Genomic DNA, 19361 nt, shown 5'->3' on the forward strand with positions numbered 1-19361 from the left:
CTCACTCCCTCTGAAAGTGATGTCATTTGTGGCGGATACTCGGAGTAGAGTACTGGACCTCCCACCCCTCACCTATCCCGCGAGCCACAGTTCAAGTTGCTGTTTGCAGTGTGATGTTGTTGCAATCCCTTATCCCGAGAGGACCCTGATATGGGTGTCAGGTGCTCATAGGCCATTTCTCTTTGTTAATCACGCGCATTCCTATGCACAGGCATAGACTTTGAGTTGAATATTCCATTAAACGGGGCCTTGTTCCCAGCCCAGTGGGTGTGAGGGAGGGGCGCCCTAATTTGCCTCTAATTACACCCCCTGCCTGTTTCCACCACGAAATGTGTTTCCCCTCGTTAAGTAGTTTCCCACTGATCCGTCCGGTGACTTGCAGATTGTGAAGATTGGAGATCTATTGTCCCCTCAAAGACCCGTGACCCCTGCAGACCGGGGGGCTATAGCTTCACCCGCAGTGGGGTTCTTCGTGACGTGCAGCTGTCCCCGTATCTGGACAGCAAGAAGTATTTATTGCTGTTGGGCTGGGAACCCCCCCCCCCCCCCCCGCCCCCGTCCAGTGCTGTTAAAAGGCCAACCCAAGAGCCACGAGAATCAGGAGAGAAAGACCGTGAAGGGTGCAAGAGAAGGGACCCCGAAGAGGACACGATTGAGGGAGTTTCAACCATGATCGCCACCACAGTGACCGCCATCGTGCTGTCCTCGCTGCACCTCGGTCTTGGCCGGCCCTTGGAGGTAAGGAGGGACTGTCCCATATATCAGAGACCCACATCCCCTGGAGAAGCTGTCTCTCTTCTAGAGAGAAAGGGGCGCCGGAAGTAAAAAAAAAGGGGGTGCTAGAAAGGAGAAGAGAGGGACGTGGGGGTTTGTTGCTGTTCTAGGGTGCGGATGAATTGTTGAATGCGGGGGGTGGGGGGGGGGGGTGCCTGGGTGATGAAAAAGGTCACTTGCAGGGAGTGGGTTGCACACAAGTAAATGTAGTTACCAAACAATACAGCGCTACTTCTGCGTCACACGGTGAGTTTACCCAGACATGGCGCCCGATCAGAGGATGGACGCAGGCCCAGCCACCCTTGAGGCCTCCCCTGAAACCCTGTAAAAAGTGCACCGAGGGAGGTACCCACCGGAAAGCACACATGTTAATGGACAGGGGCGCAGCTCGACCGGAAAGAATGGAAACACGAGGAGGTGTGCAGGTAGCGCTTAGAGCTGCGACGTGCATGTGGGCACTGGGCACACGAGGAGGTGTGTAGGTAGCGCTTAGAGCTGCGTCTTGCGTGTGTGCACTGTGCACGTGGAGGGGTGCAATTAGCGGATAGAGTGCGTTGTGTATTTAGGGCCTATGCACACCGGGAGGTGTGCAGGTAGCGCATAGAGTTGTATCGTGCAGGTGTGCACTGTGCACGCGAGGGGGTATGCATGTAGCCCATAGAGCCGCGTTGTGCATGTGTGCGCTGTGCACATAAGGAGGTGTACAGGCAGCGCGTCGTGCATGTGTGCACAGTGCGCTCGAGGAGGGGTGCAAGTAGCGCATAGAATGCGTTGTGCACGAGGAGGTGTGCAGGTAGCGCCAGGGCTTTCAGTGGAATGAAAAATCTGGGGGAGTCTTAAGAGGGGTGTTTCAGAACTGTTAAACGGCGAGGCCTACACAATTGGGCGTGTGGCCTAAATCAGGATGTGTTCTGTACATAAACATCTCTTGCGTTGGTTTTCATAGCCCGGAAGACAGTTTATCAAATTGAAACGTAATGTTGATGGCACAGTGCACCAAGTAGACATTGTCCCGGGGGGACGCAGATGGCAAAGGGAGTGCCAGGGGAAGCTTGCCCAGCTATGTATTGCTTTGAACACTGATGTTCCCTAAACACCTTGTGTACGAGCTGGAGTGGCATGCATGCGTTAGTATGCTGTCTGTGCAGCGCGTGTCTCAGTTTCAGTATGCAGGTACAGTGGGACTGCCCGCCTTTGGGCTATGGCAGTGCCAGTGTGTGAAAGAACATGACATGTTGACAATGAACGCCCACCGACGCATCGCTTCCCCCCATACCACATAAGTTAATAGGACGTAAGTGAAATCACATTCTGCTCATGCATTTCATAACCTGGGGCATACTTCCAAGCCCCTTGTGCTGACGGCGCCTCACTTTTTATGACACTCGGGGGGCACAGTGTGCAGACCCCTGTCTGCATGGCTTTTCATGGCCTCCTATATATGGGGTAAGGCAACACAGCTGAACTGGCTGCATTGCCTTACATTGTGTAAGGGGGGTGTTCCATGAGCGTTGTGGGGGGTTTTCCCCACGCAACACCCTTGGGCTTTGACTCATTCCCAAATTTAGAAGAATTGTGAACCTGGGAATGCTTCAAGGCTTTAGGCCTCCCCAGGGCAGGTTAAGGAGAAGAATTATCTTTATTTCTACTGGTTTTCTTGCAGCACAGATAGAAAAAGGAAAAAGCCTCTCTGCTTTGTTTTTGTGCAGGAAGGTGCCATTCCTGCACAAGAACAATCTTCCCAGCAACACAAGACACCCTTGCATCAAGGGTGCCTTTGTTGGCGCAAGGCAGCAAATTGTGCCCCAGAGCAGGGGAAAGGAAGGCACCGGATCTTGTACATACAATGCATTTCTGCCCTTTCAAATTGGCGCAGGGTCCCGCAGGGAGAAAATGTGCGTTGCTGCCCCGCGTGAATTCCTTGACGATATGCCCTTCGTTTTCTTGAATGTAAATTTGGCGGTTTAATACTCATCCCAGTACGGCTCTCACAGGACTCTACATCAGCCTGGAGGCTGAACAGCTGCCTTGTTTATTTACTGGCTTGTTTCGGCCACAAAAGTGGTTGACCCAAGCGCCAAGACACATATATGTGTCCATCCCAGGGCCCTGCCCCTGCAGCTCAAAAAAAGCTCCAGCAATATCTGACGGTGAGGCGAAGGCAAGGGTGACGAAAACGGGGGAAATGCACCTTCATGAAATCATGATTTAAAACCAGTGGCCTAACAAAGGGCCCCGTAGCCGCCTCGGTGCGGGGTGGCCTCCTTGCTCCAAGGGCCCCCTCAACTTAGCACAGTGTGTACGGGCGGCAGGTCCCCCGACTGGGTCCAGGGGAGGGGACCCTCTCAAGGTGTTTTGCAGGCCGGCCCCTATCAAACTAGGCCAGTCCGGGCACTTGTCACTCGTCACTCACCCTATGCAGCCGGGGTGTCTGTCCAGCGATCATTCTGTTTGCCAGCAGCCCCCACCCAACAGGAAAGGCCGGATCCACAAGACATCCAGCTGGGCAGCTGCTGAAGGCTTCTGAGGGACGAGCACAGAAAGGAGGCTTGGCGACCTGGGATGCCTTTGGGGACCTGGGGTTACCCTTTATTTGCCGCTTCTGTGACGGAGGTGGGATCGGCAGAAGCGAGAAGTGCGACTCATGTAGCATGAGCCAAGTTTGCTAGGCCTGTCCTCCAGTTGGTACTGTCAGACCAGGACATGCAAGCAGAGCCCGATAGAAGCCCGTTCCGATGCCCCCTTCTGGAAACTGTGAGTGTTCCGCACCGGCAGGACCCGGCCCACTTAAAGCATTGGGTAGCGCATAGAGCTGCATCGAGCAGGCGGGCCCTGTGCACACATTGTGTGCAGGTAGTGCATAGAGCTGCATTATGCGTGTGTGCACTGTGCACACAAGGGGTGTGTGCAGGTAGCGCATAGAGCTGCAGTGTGCGTGCTGTGCACTTGAGCGGGTGTGCTGGTAGCACACAGAGCTGCGTTGTACGTGTGTGCACTTGAGCGGGTGTGCAGGTAGCACACAGAGCTACGTTGTGCGTGTGTGCACTGTGCACACAAGGGGGTGTGCAGGTAGCGCATAGAGCTGCGATGTGCGTGTGTGCACTGTGCACTTGAGCGGGTGTGCAGGTAGCGCATAGAGCTGCGCTGTGCGTGTGTGCACTGTGCACTTGAGCGGGTGTGCAGGTAGCACACAGAGCTGCGTTGTGCGTGTGCACTGTGCACTCGAGAAGGTGTGCAGGTAGCACACAGCTGCGTGTGCGTGTGTGCACTGTGCACACAAGGGGGGTGTGCAGGTAGCGCATAGAGCTGCGGTGTGCGTGTGTGCACTGTGCACACAAGGGGGGGTGCAGGTAGCGCATAGAGCTGCGGTGTGCGTGTGTGCACTGTGCACTTGAGCGGGTGTGCTGTTAGCACACAGAGCTGCGTTGTACGTGTGTGCACTTGAGCGGGTGTGCAGGTAGCACACAGAGCTACGTTGTGCGTGTGTGCACTGTGCACTTGAGCGGGAGTGTAGGTAGCACACATAGCTACGTTGTGCGTGTGTGCACTGTGCACACAAGGGGGTGTGCAGGTAGCGCATAGAGCTGCGATGTGCGTGTGTGCACTGTGCACTTGAGCGGGTGTGCAGGTAGCGCATAGAGCTGCGCTGTGCGTGTGTGCACTGTGCACTTGAGCGGGTGTGCAGGTAGCACACAGAGCTGCGTTGTGCGTGTGCACTGTGCACTCGAGAAGGTGTGCAGGTAGAACACAGCTGCGTGTGCGTACTGTGCACACAAGGGGGGTGTGCAGGTAGCGCATAGAGCTGCGGTGTGCGTGTGTGCACTGTGCACACAAGGGGGGGTGCAGGTAGCGCATAGAGCTGCGGTGTGCGTGTGTGCACTGTGCACTTGAGCGGGTGTGCTGTTAGCACACAGAGCTGCGTTGTACGTGTGTGCACTTGAGCGGGTGTGCAGGTAGCACACAGAGCTACGTTGTGCGTGTGTGCACTGTGCACTTGAGCGGGTGTGTAGGTAGCACACATAGCTACGTTGTGCGTGTATGCACTGTGCACACAAGGGGGTGTGCAGGTAGCGCATAGAGCTGCGATGTGCGTGTGTGCACTGTGCACTTGAGCAGGTGTGCAGGTAGCACACACAGCTACGTTGTGCGTGTGTGCACTGTGCACACAAGGGGGTGTGCAGGTAGCGCATAGAGCTGCGTTGTGCGTGTGTGCACTGTGCACTTGAGCGGGTGTGCAGGTAGCACACAGAGCTATGTTGTGCGTGTGTGCACTGTGCACACACGGGGGTGTGCAGGTAGCGCATAGAGCTGCGTTGTGCGTGTGTGCACTATGGTCTCATAATCATCATGTCTGTTTTTGGCCTTCCTGTCTCCCAGACAAACCTCTTCATGTGTGGTTGCTTGATATTTGGTTGCCTCCTGCTAGGAATGCGGTTGCGAGCCTCTTGTCCCAGCATCAGTGCTATCAGACATTGCCCAATGAAACAGTGCATCCTGTATTGATATGCCCTCAGAATAAAGTTGAGTCTTTGGTAAAGGCATTTGGCTCAGTTCAGATTGTTGAAGTGATGTCAGATGAGTATGATTTGTAGAGCTCATGGCTACTCCATGGAGTGTCCCGGCACTTGGTCATTTAGTTATCTGCTGCAAGCACATTGTGTAGTTACTCACGTTGGATCAGCCAGGCCTTTAGCTTTTTCTTGAACACAGATAAAACAGCCGCTGAGCGTATGTCAAAAGGGTGCTTGATCCAAGCCATTGAACCGAGGTAGGAGAAAGTCTGATTCTCCAGTTCTCATGCGGCCATTCTGAGGAATCCTTGCCTGCAAATTACTTTCTTGCTTACTTGATGGTTGCCATGAAGACTTTATCTGTCCCGTGGCCATCTGGGTGTGATCTGGCAATGTTTGATGTTCAGGTGCATTGAGAATTGGGCGGTAATGGGGTCAGTTATCAGTTGTGATGACCTCTGAAATTCCCCAGACAGAGAACATCTCATTTAGTGCATGGTTGACGGCGTTTGAGCTGGTTGATTGGCTTAGCTACAGGGAAGCAAGAGTACTCATCCATTAGGACAAGGATGTATCTGCCTGACTTCAGGGAGCTAAATAAATCAGTTGCACTATTTTGCCATACTTTTGGAGAGCAACAACATCTGTAGGAGGGAGATCCCTTAACTGCTTGGCAGGGGACACAGGTTTGCATTGTCTTTTCAACCAGGGTGTCTAGGTTGTGAAATCATATCTGCTCCTCTAGATCTCTTTTTTTTGTGGCAACTATCCCTCAATATCCCTTATTTCCTAGTTCTACAAGTTGTTGGTGTAGAGTTGTTGGGATTATGCGCTACTGGTCTGTAAGAAGGAGCCCACAGGAGGTGACTGAGACCTCATCTTTCCTGTCACAACATTTTGGGATCTCATTGTTTATCAATTCCTGTTGTCTCTTCAAGCTGTTGCCATTCATATTGTTCTTTTTCTTCTTTAGTTCCTTTTGGGTGGTTCACTGTAAGTGTGTCTCACATGGTTTGGATGGAGACAGATCTTGCTGTGACGTGGCTGATGATTACATTTATTTATTCTTTGGCTCTGGATTTTCTGTTATTGTGGATCAGTAACAAGTGTTGTAACGTAGTTGGCTGGGTTGTTGTCTTTCCCTGGTTTGTAGACTCTAGAGGTGGTGTATTCTTGTAGAGGAATTTCACACCTTTTCATGCGTAGTGGTATTTTTTTGGTGTTGGATTCCTGAAAACTGTTGTGAGGGCCTGGTGCTCTCTTGCTGTGGTGAAGTCTTTCCTATACACAAGGGCATGACAGTGTTTGCAGGCCTGCACAATAACTAGGCTGTCCTTTTCAGTTGCTATTATGTTCCTTTAGTGCCTGCGAGGCTTCGGCTAACATAGGCTACAACATGAATCTGTTCTGATCCTTTCTTGGTTGAGCCAGTGTGGCACAAGGGGCATAGCTTTAGGGTTTTTTTGGGGTGTTACATCTCCCTAAAAGTGTATTCTGTAGTAAATAGTTAGGTACAAGGGCTTTTACTCAGCGATAATGAAGTGTGTGACAGATTTCACCAGGGAGTTTTACTTGGTCACACTGACAACATCTCAGTCTCTCTCTCTCTCTTCTCTGTTTTGAAGGCTTTAAAATGTTGATTAGTTTGTGTAAGGAAATGCCTCCTTGGCATGGTTACCCCCTAACTTTTTGCCTTTGCCGATGCTAAGTTGTGATTGAAAGTATGCTGGGACCCTGCTAACCAGGCCCCAGCACCAGTGTTCTTTCCCTAAACTGTACATTTGCTTCCACAATTGGCACAGCACTGGCACTCAGATAAGTCCCTAGTAACTGGTACCCCTGGTACCAAGGTCCCTGATGCCAGGGTAGGTCTCTAAGGGCTGCAGCATGTCTTATACCATCCTGGGGACCCCTTACCCCGCACATGCACACTGCCTCACAGCTTGTGTGTGCTGGTGGGGAGAAAATGACTAAGGGCCTGATTACAACTTTGGAGGACGGTGTTAATCCGTCCCAAATGTGACGGATGTACCACCTACTGTATTACGAGTTCCATAGGATATAATGGACTCATAATATGGTAGGTGGTATATCCGTCACATTTGGGACGGATTAACACCGTCATCCAAAGTTGTAATCAGGCCCTAAGTCGGCATGGCACTTCCCTCAGAGTGCATTGCCAACCTCACACTGCCTGTGGCATAGGTAAGTCACCCCTCTAGCAGGCCTTACAGCCCTAAGGCAGGGTGCACTATACCACAGATGAGGGCATATGTGCGTGAGCACTATGCCCCTACAGTGTCTAAGCAAAACCTTAGACATTGTAAGTGCAGGGTAGTCATAAGAGTATATGGTATGGGAGTTTGTCAAACACAAACTCCACAGTTCCATAATGGCTACACTGAAATCTGGAAAGTTTGGTATCAACTTCTAAACACAATAAATGCACGCTGATGCCATTGTGCAATTGTAACATGCACCCAGAGGGCGTCTTAGAGATGCCCCCTGAATACTAATCCGACTACTAGTGTAGGCTGACCAGTTCCTGCCAGCCTGCCGCAAACCAGACAAGTAGCTGGCCACATGGGGAGAGTGCCTTTGTCACTCTGTGGCCAGGAACAAAGCCTGTACTGGGTGGAGGTGCTTCTCACCTCCCCCTGCAGGAACTGTAACACCTGGTGGTGAGCCTCAATGGCTCACCCCTTTTGTTACAGTGCCACAGGGCATCCCAGCTATTGGAGATGCCTGCCCCTCCGGCCACTGCCCCCACTTTTGGAAGCAAGGCTGGAGGAGATAATGAGAAAAACAAAGAGGAGTCACCCACCAGCCAGGACAGCCCCTAAGGTGTCCTGAGCTGAGGTGACCCCTGCCTTTAGAAATCCTCCATCTTAAGTTTGGAGGATTCCCCCAATAGGATTAGGAATGTGCTCCGTACCCCACAGGGAGGAGGCACAAAGAGGGTGTAGCCACCCTCCAGGACAGTAGCCATTGGCTACTGCCCTCCCAGACCTAAACACACCCCTAAATCTAGTATTTAGGGCCACCTCAGAACCCCGAAAATCAGATTCCTGCAACCTGAACCAAAGAAGAAGGAATGCTGACCTACAAGCCCGCAGAGACGACGGATGACAACAGCTGCTTTGGCCCCAGCCCTACCGGCCTGTCTCCTGACTTCGAAAACCTGCAACCAGCGACGCCACCACACTCTGCACTCGACTTCCCCGGCTCGAGATCCAGAGAACCAACACCACAGGGAGGACTTCCCGGCGACTGCGTCCCCGTTAGTAGCCCGAGACAACTCCCCTGGACCCCCACAGCGACGCCTGCAGAGAGAATCTAGAGGCTCCCCCTGACCGCGACTGCCTGTAACAAGGGACCCGACTCCTGGACCAAGCACTGCACCCACAGCCCCCAGGACCCGAAAGGAACCAAACTTCAGTGCAGGAGTGACCCCCAGGCGACCTTCTGTCTAGCCCAGGTGGTGGCTGTCCCGAGAAGCCCCCCTGTGCCTGCCTGCACTGCTAGAGTGACCCCCGGGTTCCTCCATTGTTTCCTATCTAAAACCCAACGCCTGCTTTGCACACTGCACCCGGCCGCCCCTGTGCAGCTGAAGGTGTGCTTTGTGTGCTTATTTGTGTCCCCCCAGTGCTCTACAAAACCCCCCTGGACTGCCCCTGAGGACGTGGGTACTTACCTGCTGGCAGACTGGAACCAGAGCACCCCTGTTCTCCATAGGCACCTATGTGTTTTGGGCACCTCTTTGACCTCTGCACCTGAACAGCCCTGAGAACAAAGACTGTATATTATATTGCTTTTATTCAAAGTTCCTAACTTACCTGGGTGAAGTACCTTGCATTTTATGTGTTTACTTCAAATCTTGAACCTGTGGTTCTTAAAATAAACTAAGAAAGCAATTTTTCTATATAAAAACCTGTTGGCCTGGAGTAAGTCTTTGAGTGTGTGTTCCTCATTTATTGCCTGTGTGTGTACAACAAATGCTTAACACTACCGTCTGATTAGCCTACTGCTCGACCACACTACCACAATATAGAGCATTAGAATTATCTAATTTTGCCACTATCTTACCTCTAAGGGGAACCATTGGGCTCTGTGCACACTATTTCTTACTTTGAAATAGTATATACAGAGCCAACTTCCTACATTTTGGAAAATGATGTGTTTTAGGTGCCCCCAGCAATTCACCAGGCTCTCTTTTCGCTGCCCTTAAGCCTTCATCATAGCCTGCTTCTCATATATTGTGTTTTAACAAGATATCCCAATGTGACTGTTACACTCGTCCAATCTTAATGACCAAGCTACGCCCCTGTGCATAGTGTGGAGTCGAAGTAAGGCATGTTAGAGGGGTGACTGGCTCACATCTAGATGGTACGGAAGATATGCTCCCATTCCTGTGCATACTCAAGCATGTGTCCTTGTTTTGTGAATTCTCCTGACGGGCTGTTAATGGTGGCTTACTTCTTGATGGATCTAGAGCTTCCTAGTGGCTTGCAGAACCTGTGCACCATGCTGCAGAGATATGTAGTATAGGTTTTTGTGTTGGAAGAATGCCCTACCCATACAAAATACTATACCTAGACAAACTCTATAAGGTTCCACTCATTGAATGTTTGCTGTGCAGTGCAGCACAGATACACTCCTCGCAATGTTTGGAAAAATGAAAATATTTCTCCTTAGCGCTTGTTTCAAGGAGGCAATAGTTTTTGTCCTAAACCTGGTCTGGCTGTCCTTGTAGATTGGGCTGATGCAGATCCACTCAAGTAACAACCAATGAACCCCCTTGATGCAAAGCGGTGGAAAGCAATGGGCACCATTTCAACGCTAAATACCTTTTTGCAAGTTTTTGTGTGACTTTGTGCCAGGGACGTTGTTTAGGGTTCGCAGCTGCGACCCGTGGCTTGCCCTTTGCGACCCCTGGCTTCAGAGAGAGCAAATTCAGTGCCAGGAACACAGGGGCAGCTCGTCCTTATGGAGGTCAGTTAGGCCCCACTCTCTATGTTTTCTGTTAATTTCTATTAACTTGTTAGGAAATAATAAATTATATATTATTAACTATTAGTGTAAAAAAATGCGGTGCAGTTAGCTGGAATATGCCCTTCCATGGTAGCTGAGGTAAGTAAAATGTTTTTAAATGTATGTTGTGTATGCGTGCGGGTGAGAGTGTCTTTATGTGAGAGTGTGTGTGTGAAACTGGAAGCCACAGGACTCGTGATGTCACTTCCGCTACCCCTGTCATTTTGCTGAATTGACGTCCATGCTTTGCGCCAGTGCAGAGTTTTTGTAAATCTGGTCAGTGGAGAGCAGAAAAAAGCACGTTAGATGAACGTTTGCTCCAGAGACATCTTTGGAATTTAAAATAATTAAAGCCATCGAGATTCGCCTACTATAAATATTGCAATGAATGTTTAATGTTGTCGTGGATTTAATATAAATGTTACTGGGGAAGTGGCAATCCCACCAGCAATCTTGAGCATTCAGTGGAGCACGTGGCTCTTGAGTGTGGGGCTTCTGACGCAATGTCCGCCACGCTTTTTTCATAGCAGGAGAGAAACATCGTCCCCGTGTCCTAGAAGAATAGTCCTAATGTGTCGGAGACGATGGTTTTTCACTTTCGAAGAAACAAAACAGAAAGTATGTAAACAAATCCAGTCATTCAATTGGCATTGTATAACTTCAGGAAAAGTGCTCCTGTCATATGGGCGGAAGTACTTCCAGCATGTTATTCCGTTTTATAATATCTCATCAGGGAAGCTTCTGGATTTTATTTGTCTCGAGAATCGTCGTCTCAATGTCCTGTGTAATCGAGCTTGAAATGAAACCTATTGGACTATGCTGGAGCACATTGTAAAAACCTCTCGTGTTTCTTCCACAGGTGGCCAGCAGCGAGCAAATAACTGGTAAGGAAACAAGAAGACTTTTACACAAGATATGTACATTGGCTGCCTGAGAAAGGAGCATTGCCTTTGCTGGCAGAAAAAGATTGTTCTGCATTTTAAACCTAAATTTTGCTCTTTGCTCAAGTTGTAAACAACGTATTCTAATGGTTGGTGATCCTGCAGGATGGTTTCGTGAACCCTGTTCAGGATCCAGAAATTCTTATCTGCCAAAGCCATTCAACATTTGTAGTTTTGGGAGCATGTCCTTCTCAGTGGTGTCAGGAGACGAGCACTGCACCACTTTCAGAAAGCAGATGTCAGTCGCTGCCCCACAGTGCCTTTGAGGTTTAGATGCTGGCACAACATATGAGTTGGTTGTCCTTATACATTTGAAGGCTAGAGTTTGAAGGCAACCCTTGACCCTGCTTTAGCAGGCAGGTCGCTCCCCGCTCCGCCACCCAGCGCCACCTTCTCACTGTCCATACCTTTAGTTTTCCAGCTTCCCCAGCCGCTGCTTCCCCTGCGGCCCCTCCCGCCTCCCCCTCCTCCTCACCGTCCGTTTTCTGCTTGTGACCATTGACTCTTCAAATTTCAGAGTCATGTTCCAGAGATAAATACTAGGCGTTGCCACTGGGTCCAATGACATATAAGTGGCGACAGATGGTTTGGCCCGCTCCCCAACGTCCCATTCCCTTTCTAAAAAAGCAAGTAAAAGCCTTGCATTTGCTTATGTGATTCATCCAAGCATCGTCCTTTATCTGCAGGGAGATAGTGAAGACCTATCTCGTCCAACGTTGTTTTGACACAAGTGATCCAGGGAATTAAGGTGCCCCACGTACAAGACACAGTCAACAGTTATGTACCTGGGTAGAATGGCCTCTTCTTTTTTCCAAAGGTCCACCACAACAATACTGGCTTTGTCAGTTTATAATCAGTAATAATGTTGCTTACACCAAGTTCCCTATGACAAATAAAATGAGAAGATGAATGTGGAACCCTCAGAATCTTCCTAAGGGACCGATTTTCTTCTAGCTGTAGAGCCACATCTTCTTTCAAACCTCACATCTCAGCCCCATATGTTGCATTGAGCAGTATAAATCTATAACAGAGGCCTTAACATGCAACCGCCAGCAGGGCAAGAAAGACTGAGGAGAGATCCTGTTGCTCTTATCAGTTTGGTTCTGAAGGATGTCATGTGATCCACCCACGACCCGAGGAGCTAAAAGTCACTCCTAAGTGCGACAAACTATTGACGCTTGACAGGCAATGGCCGCCTACCTGAACGGATGCTCTTCGGCCCGCAGGACATAATATAAGACATGGAGTAATTAGTTGACAACCCAAGATCAGCCATAAAATCTACAAAAGCAATCAATAGCCAAAGTAAAGCGTTTGGGGTAACAGCTATTAACACGGCATCATCCGCGTAAAGAAGAACTGGTAATGAGGCACCATTAATCTTGGGGACATCCGAGGTGCTTGCTCTTAATGTATAGTTTAGTTTGTTTATATACAAAATAAATACGAGCGGTTCAAGTACACACCCCTGGTGGACCTCCGTGCTGTGTTGATTTCTTTGGCGACCTTACCACCTTGGCCGAACCTGACTCTGGTCTTAGTTTCAAGTGCAGTGATGACACCAGCCGCACCAGGTTATGGTCAGGACCTATCTCTGCCAGCATGGGCAGCATTTGCCACCGTTAACTTGGTTATCACTAAATTCAAACACTGCTCTACAGTTCCAATCCCAGACCGAAACCCATATTGGCACTCATCTATCATGTTCTGCTCTTGCACCCACTGCAAGTTCCTGTTACACAAAACCCTGCACAGGATTGGAGCTGGAATATCAATTAGTGAAATTGGGCGATAACAATGAGGTTTAGAGAGGTGGCCTTTTTTAAAGATAGGGACGATCACCGAATTTCTCCAAGAAGCTGGTATACCATCGTGGCTTAAATGATTAAAAACATTAGCCAGTAGTGGTGCCCAGAAGTGGACCTCGCATTTGATTACGTCAATTGGTTCCCCATCTGGGCCTGAGGCCTTACCGCCCTTACTCTGTTGTATGCAGTGGCTACCTCTTGAGCTGATGCTTGTAGTACAAATTCAAATGAAACAGTCTCACAGCGCCTCTTTAGGGGGCTCGGGGGACTGGTATAAAGCAAAAAACTGGCTTACCCAAGAAGCACTATTTATACAACATCTTATCCCATGAACAGGTCTTTCTAAGGAGCGCAAACCTGACACCACCGACTAAAAGGACTTTCTATCCTTTGTAGACGCCCAGTGTGACAGTCAGTCCCATGATGTCATTTCGCCGCCTCCTAATCGCAGTTTTATGTTCCTTCCTCATTACTATTACCACTGCATTATCTCTTGGGTTTTCATTTAAAGCCCTCCACAAAAGGAGATTAGCATGAGAGCTCTTTAGGTCAAACCACCGTGGGGTTGTTTGCCTGGTCTTAACAGGTTTAGGTAGAGACTGCTACTACTTCCGCCGGCAGCCAAGTAATAAATTCAAGCCAAGTATTGAAACGTCACCCGAAGCCCTGCCAAAGCACGACGGGTTTGCTGACACATTAAAGCAACCCTAACCATCTGTTGTTACCGCATTAGTGTCCCACATTTCCTGAAAGAACAATACATCATACGGTCCTATTTGTTTGAGCCAGTCCGGTGGACACATTTTTGCATTTAGTCCTGCAAAGCTCCAACTCATTATACAAAGCGGGCAGGGTTTTGCTATCGTAAGATTACTTAACACATGTTTTTTCTGCATGGTAGACACCTCAACCGGCAATCCTTTCGCTTATTTAATGGTAAATAGAGTAGAAAGGGACTGGGATCGTACCTTTTGAGGGCGCTCTGGGGCGCTTGGAGTAACACGGCTTTGGCCTCCTCCAGGGTGTTGGACGCACCCAGTCAGTCCATGTCATTGCAGTCAGCCAGGACCTTGAGTCTATCAGCTCAAGGTATAGTCGGGTCTCCTAGTGCGGCTGGTAAGAGCGCAGTGCACATTGTGTCCTCCTGTTAACTTGGGCTGTGCCAAACAGATTTGCAACAGTTCCAGGTGATTTGAAATGTACAACCATACAATCTCCTGCAATATCTTTGCGCTGGGGGCCACCCCACTACCTCGGCGTGTCATTATGATTTTATCAGCGCTATCCATGCCGAAACCCCTATATCTATTCAACCAGTGGAGGACCTTACTGGAGCCTGCTCGCAAGTTTCAGATTGATTCTCCTTTAGGGGCGGTACACCGACCATCAGACAACGTATGGGCAAGCAGCTGGAGGGAGATTATTAAGTATATTATTGTCGCCAATCAAACCCACTCTTTTCCCTGAAGTCCTGCCTGTTCCACGCATCCTGGCCGATAAGTTCGGCCCCTCATTGCAACCGCTCACCTGGGCAGTTGCATTCGGGTCAGATGCACATTTTTTTTAGCAATATTAATTAGTCCAGGCACACCCGGGATATAAGGACCAACACTTAGCATTTCTCTCGGGCTACCTTCCCTGCGGTAGGGGCGAAATCAGGTGCCAGACAGCCGGTTTGCTCCTTCATCAGACCTCGAGAAATGGCCAAGTTTGCTAATTGACCTTCAATGCCAAACAAACGGCCCATAAGTGGGTAGAAAGACTTCCCCAAAAGATCCTCAAATGCATGCATAGGTTTGGCACACTCTTCATCCACTGTTGTAGGCCCCAAACTCGCTGCAGGTGACAATGAACTTCTCCTTCCATCCCCTTCTGACCCCAACTCGCTGCTTTGATTTGGGGCGCACCTGTTGTGTCGCGGGTTCCACTCTTTTCCCTTTGGGCCTTGGTTCTGGGTCAGGATTCAAATTTGCCACAGTTCTACTTTTACCAGTGCCCACTGGGGGTACCAACTGCACTCTCCTCAGTCTCCATGAAGGGTGAGGCAGGAAGACCTGCATTCACCTGAGTACCCCCACTCCTCCCCTCCACCTCTGAGGGCTCGATCCAGGACAACCAGTGGGGCCTGTTACAACAGCGTCAGCCCCTGACCACAGCCCAAAGATGACCTCCGCTCAGTCAGGCCTATTTCGGTCGACACCACACTAATAGCTCGCTCAGGCATAGCATCTCTGCTTGTTTGTGTGTGGGGTTGAGCAACATGAGTATTGGCTTTTTCTTTACCAAAGCCCAAGGCCGCCTTCAGGTTACAGATATCAGAGGGGTGGCCCAGTCCAGCCTCGCCTGGGCGCAGACGGGCCCACCCTTGGACCGCGTGCAGCGGGACGGCTCAGCACCTCTTGGAGCGTTATGGGGTGACTTGGCTGCTCCAGCCGCAGAAGCTGTTGGGAAATGTACTCAGGCCCCCGTGCTAGCACCTGTGAGACTTATTTACTTTTAGACTCGCAGCAGACTAAGCTATTATTCGGAAATTACCTGAAATTTCTTTCTTAGTGAGACTGCTGTACTTTTAATGGACAGTACCGGGACTTCTCACCAGGGCTAGAGTTCTGTTAATGGGACAGGGCAGAGACTTCGCAGCAGGGCTAGGATACTTTTAATTGTACATTACATGGGCTTCTCAACAGAGTTACAGTATTTTTAATTGGAGAGAACCTAGTCTCATCAGAGCAGCGGTACTTCTAAGTGGCCAGTATCTAGGTTTCTCGGCAGAGGTGTGGTATTCTTAATTGGGCAGTACCTGGTTTCCCAAAAGGGCTAGGGCACTGGGCTTCGCAGCAAGGCTAGGGTACTTGAATTGGATGGCAACTGGTCTTCTCAGCATGCCTAGGGTACTTGAACTGGATGGCATCTGGTCTTCTCAGCATGTCTAGGGTACTTGAATTGGATGGCATCTGGTCTTCTCAGCATGCCTAGGGTATTTGAATTGGATGGTATCTGGTCTTCTCAGCATGCCTATGGTACTTGAATTGGATGGCATCTAGTCTTCTCAGCATGCCTATAGTAATTGAATTGGATGGCATCCGGTTTTCTCAGCATGCCTAGGATACTTGAATTGGATGGTATCTGGTTTTCTCAGCATGCCTAAGCTACCTTAATTGGACGGTATCTGGTCTTCTCAGCATGCCTAGGGTACTTGAATTGGATGACATCTGGTCTTCTCAGCAGGATACTTGCATTGGATGGTATCTGGTTTTCTCAGCATGCCTAGTGTACCTCAATTGGACGGTATCTGGTCTTCTCAGCATGCCTACGGTACTTGAATTGGATGGCGTCTGATCTTCTCAGCATGGCTAGAGTACTTGAATTGGATGGTATCTGGCCTTCTAAGCATGGCTAGGGTACTTGAAGTGGACTGTTCCTGTCCTTCTCAGCAGGACTGGGGTACTTTTAATTGGACCTACCTGGGCTTCTCAGCATGGCTAGGGTTTCTTTAATGGGACAAATATGGGGTTTTCTCAGCATGGCTAAGGTACCTGAATTGGACGGTGCCTGGTCTTCTCAATATGGCTAAGGTACTTGAATTGTACAGCACCTGGAACAAACTCCCAGTAGGACTGTTAGTGATCTACATTTAATTGCGAAGTCTCATCACAAATGAGTGGGCATACCTGCCAGGGCCAGAAATTGTGTGCAGAGCTGCTTTGCATTTATCAGCACATAAAAGAGGTTTCTCATCAGGACCCTTGTATATCTTAATGGGACAGAACTAACTCTTCTTCGAAGTACTACTGTGACTACAGTGGAGGGCCTTAGAAGGTTTTCTAAATCTAGGTGGAGCAGTAGCATTACTTCTCAGCAGGGCTGCTATACCTTCCGTGGAGCAGTAGCAGTTTTTCTCAGCAGGTTCACCAAAAGTATTTCGGGGCAGTAGCAGTACATCTTAGGAGGTTTGCTATATCTTCCATGGGCCGGTAGCATAGCTTCTGAGCAGGGTTGTTAAACCTTCCATGCTGTAGTAGCGTTATTTCTCAGTAGGGTGCCATACCTTCTATAGCACAGTAGCATTACTTCTCAGCAGGTTTCCAACATCTTCCATGGGGCAGTAGCATTAAATCTCAGTATGCTTGCTATACCTTCCATGGGGTGGTAGAATTACGTCTCAGTATGCTTGCTATACGTTCCATGTAGCATTAATTCTCAGCAGGTTTCTTATACTTTTTTATGGGTAGTAGCATTATTTCGCAGCAGGTTTCCTATATTTTCTATGGGGTAGTAGCATTACTTCTTAGCAGGTTTCCTATACTTTCTAAGAGGTAGTAGCATTAATTCTCAGCAGGTATTCTATACCTCCGATGGGGTAGGAGCATTACTTCTCAGCAGGTTTTCTATGCCTCCCATGGGGTTGTAGCATTACCTCTCAGCAGGTTTTCTATACCTTCCATGTGGTAGTAGCATTACTTCTCAGTATGCTTGCTATACCTTCCATGGGGTAGTAGCATTACTTCTCAGCAGGCTTCCTATACTTTCTATGGGGTAGTAGCATTACTTCTCAGCAGGGTTCCTATACTTTCTAAGAGGTAGTAGCATTATTTCTCAGCAGGTATTCTATACATCCCATGGGGTAGGAGTATTACTTCTCACCAGTTTTTCAATACCTCCCATGGGGTAGGAGCATTACTTCTCAGCAGGTTTTCGATGCCTCCCATTGGGTTGTAGCATTACCTCTCAGCAGGTTTTCTATACCTTCCATGTGGTAGTAGCATTACTTCTCAGTATGCTTGCTATACCTTCCATGGGGTAGTAGCATTACTTCTCAGCAGGCTTCCTATACATTCTATGGGGTAGTAGCATTACTTCTCAGCAGAGTTCCTATACTTTCCTTTCTATGGGGTAGTAGCATTACTTTTCAGCAGGCATTCAATACCTCCGATGGGGTAGGAGCATTACTTCTCAGCAGATGTCTTGTATATATTCGAGGGGGTAGCAGTATTACTTCTCAGCAGGTTTTCAATACTTTCTATGAGGTAGTAGTATTACTTCTCAGCAGGTTTTCCATACCTCCCATGGGGTAGGAGCATTACTTCTCAGCAGGTTTTCTAAGCCTCCCATGGGTTGGGAGCATTACCTCTCGGCAGGTTTTCTATACCTCCAATCGAGTACTACCATTACTTCTCCGCAGGTTTTCTATACCTCCCATGGGGTAGGAGCACTACTTCTCAGAAGGTTTTCTATACCTCCTACTGAGGTTGAAGCATTACCTCTCAGCAGGGTTTCTATACCTTCCATGTGGTAGTAGCATTACTTCTCAGTATGCTTGCTGTACCTTCAATGGGGTAGTAGCATTACTTCTCAGCAGGCTTCCTATACTTTCTATGGGGTAGTAGCATTACTTCTCAGCAGATGTCCTATAATTTCTACGGGGTAGTAGCATTACTTCTCAGCAGGGTTACTATACTTTCCATGGGGTAGTAGCATTACTTCTCAGCAGGTATTCTATACCTCCCATGGGGTAGTAGCATTATTTCTCAGCAGATTTCTGATATATATTCGATGGGGTAGCAGTATTACTTCTCAGCAGGTTTCCAATACTTTCTATAAGGTAGTAGTATTACTTCTCAGCAAGTTTTCTATACCTCCCATGGGGTAGGAGCATTACTTCTCAGCTGGTTTTCCAAGCCTCCCGTGGGTTGGGAGCACAACCTCTTGGCACGTTTTCTATACCTTCCATCGGGTAATACCATTACCTCTCCGCAGGTTTTCATGGGGTAGGAGCATTACCTCTCAGCAGGTTTTCTATACCTCTCATGGGGTAGCAGCATTACTTCTCAACAGGTTTTCTATACCTCTCATGGGGTTGTAGCATTACCTCTCAGCAGGTTTTCTATACCTTCCATGGGGTAGTAGCATTACTTCTCAGTATGCGTGCTATACCTTCCATGGGGTAGTAGCATTACTTCTCAGCAGGTTTTCTATACCTCTCATGGGGTTGTACCATTACCTCTCAGCAGGTTTTCCATACCTTCCATTGGGTAGTAGCATTATTTCTCATCAGGTTTTCTACACCTCCTATGGAGTTGTACCATTACCTCTCAGCAGATTTTCTGTACGTTCCATGGGATAGGAGCATTACTTCTCATCAGGGCTGCCTTACGTTAATTGAAACAGTGTTAATGACTCTACTTTATGTAGCTTCCATCATTTTATATGTAGTAGGAGTCCTTCTTGGAAGGGCTGCTTCACATTTAATGGGTTTGACTGCTGTCCCTTTAATGGAATAGTTCAACCCTTCTTAG

The 19361-nt window shown here is 48.9% G+C and overlaps 1 protein-coding gene across 2 annotated transcripts in view; it reads left to right on the plus strand.

Annotated features, from left to right (window-relative positions):
• The first annotated feature begins 385 nt into the window (after positions 1–385).
• The window catches only part of LOC138283719 (astacin-like metalloendopeptidase), an 80682-nt gene continuing 61706 nt past the window's right edge, over positions 386–19361 (plus strand). Inside the window, exons 1-2 of one of the 2 annotated variants that reach the window (XM_069221763.1) lie at positions 386–738; positions 11176–11200. In XM_069221763.1, coding sequence (XP_069077864.1) covers positions 670–738; positions 11176–11200 — 94 coding nt within the window. In that variant the 5' untranslated portion in view covers positions 386–669. The remainder of the gene's footprint in view (positions 739–11175; positions 11201–19361) is intronic. The other variant, XM_069221762.1, reaches the window with a different exon arrangement.

This window comes from Pleurodeles waltl, chromosome 3_1 (assembly GCF_031143425.1).
Source record: "Pleurodeles waltl isolate 20211129_DDA chromosome 3_1, aPleWal1.hap1.20221129, whole genome shotgun sequence".
Taxonomy (NCBI): domain Eukaryota; kingdom Metazoa; phylum Chordata; class Amphibia; order Caudata; family Salamandridae; genus Pleurodeles; species Pleurodeles waltl.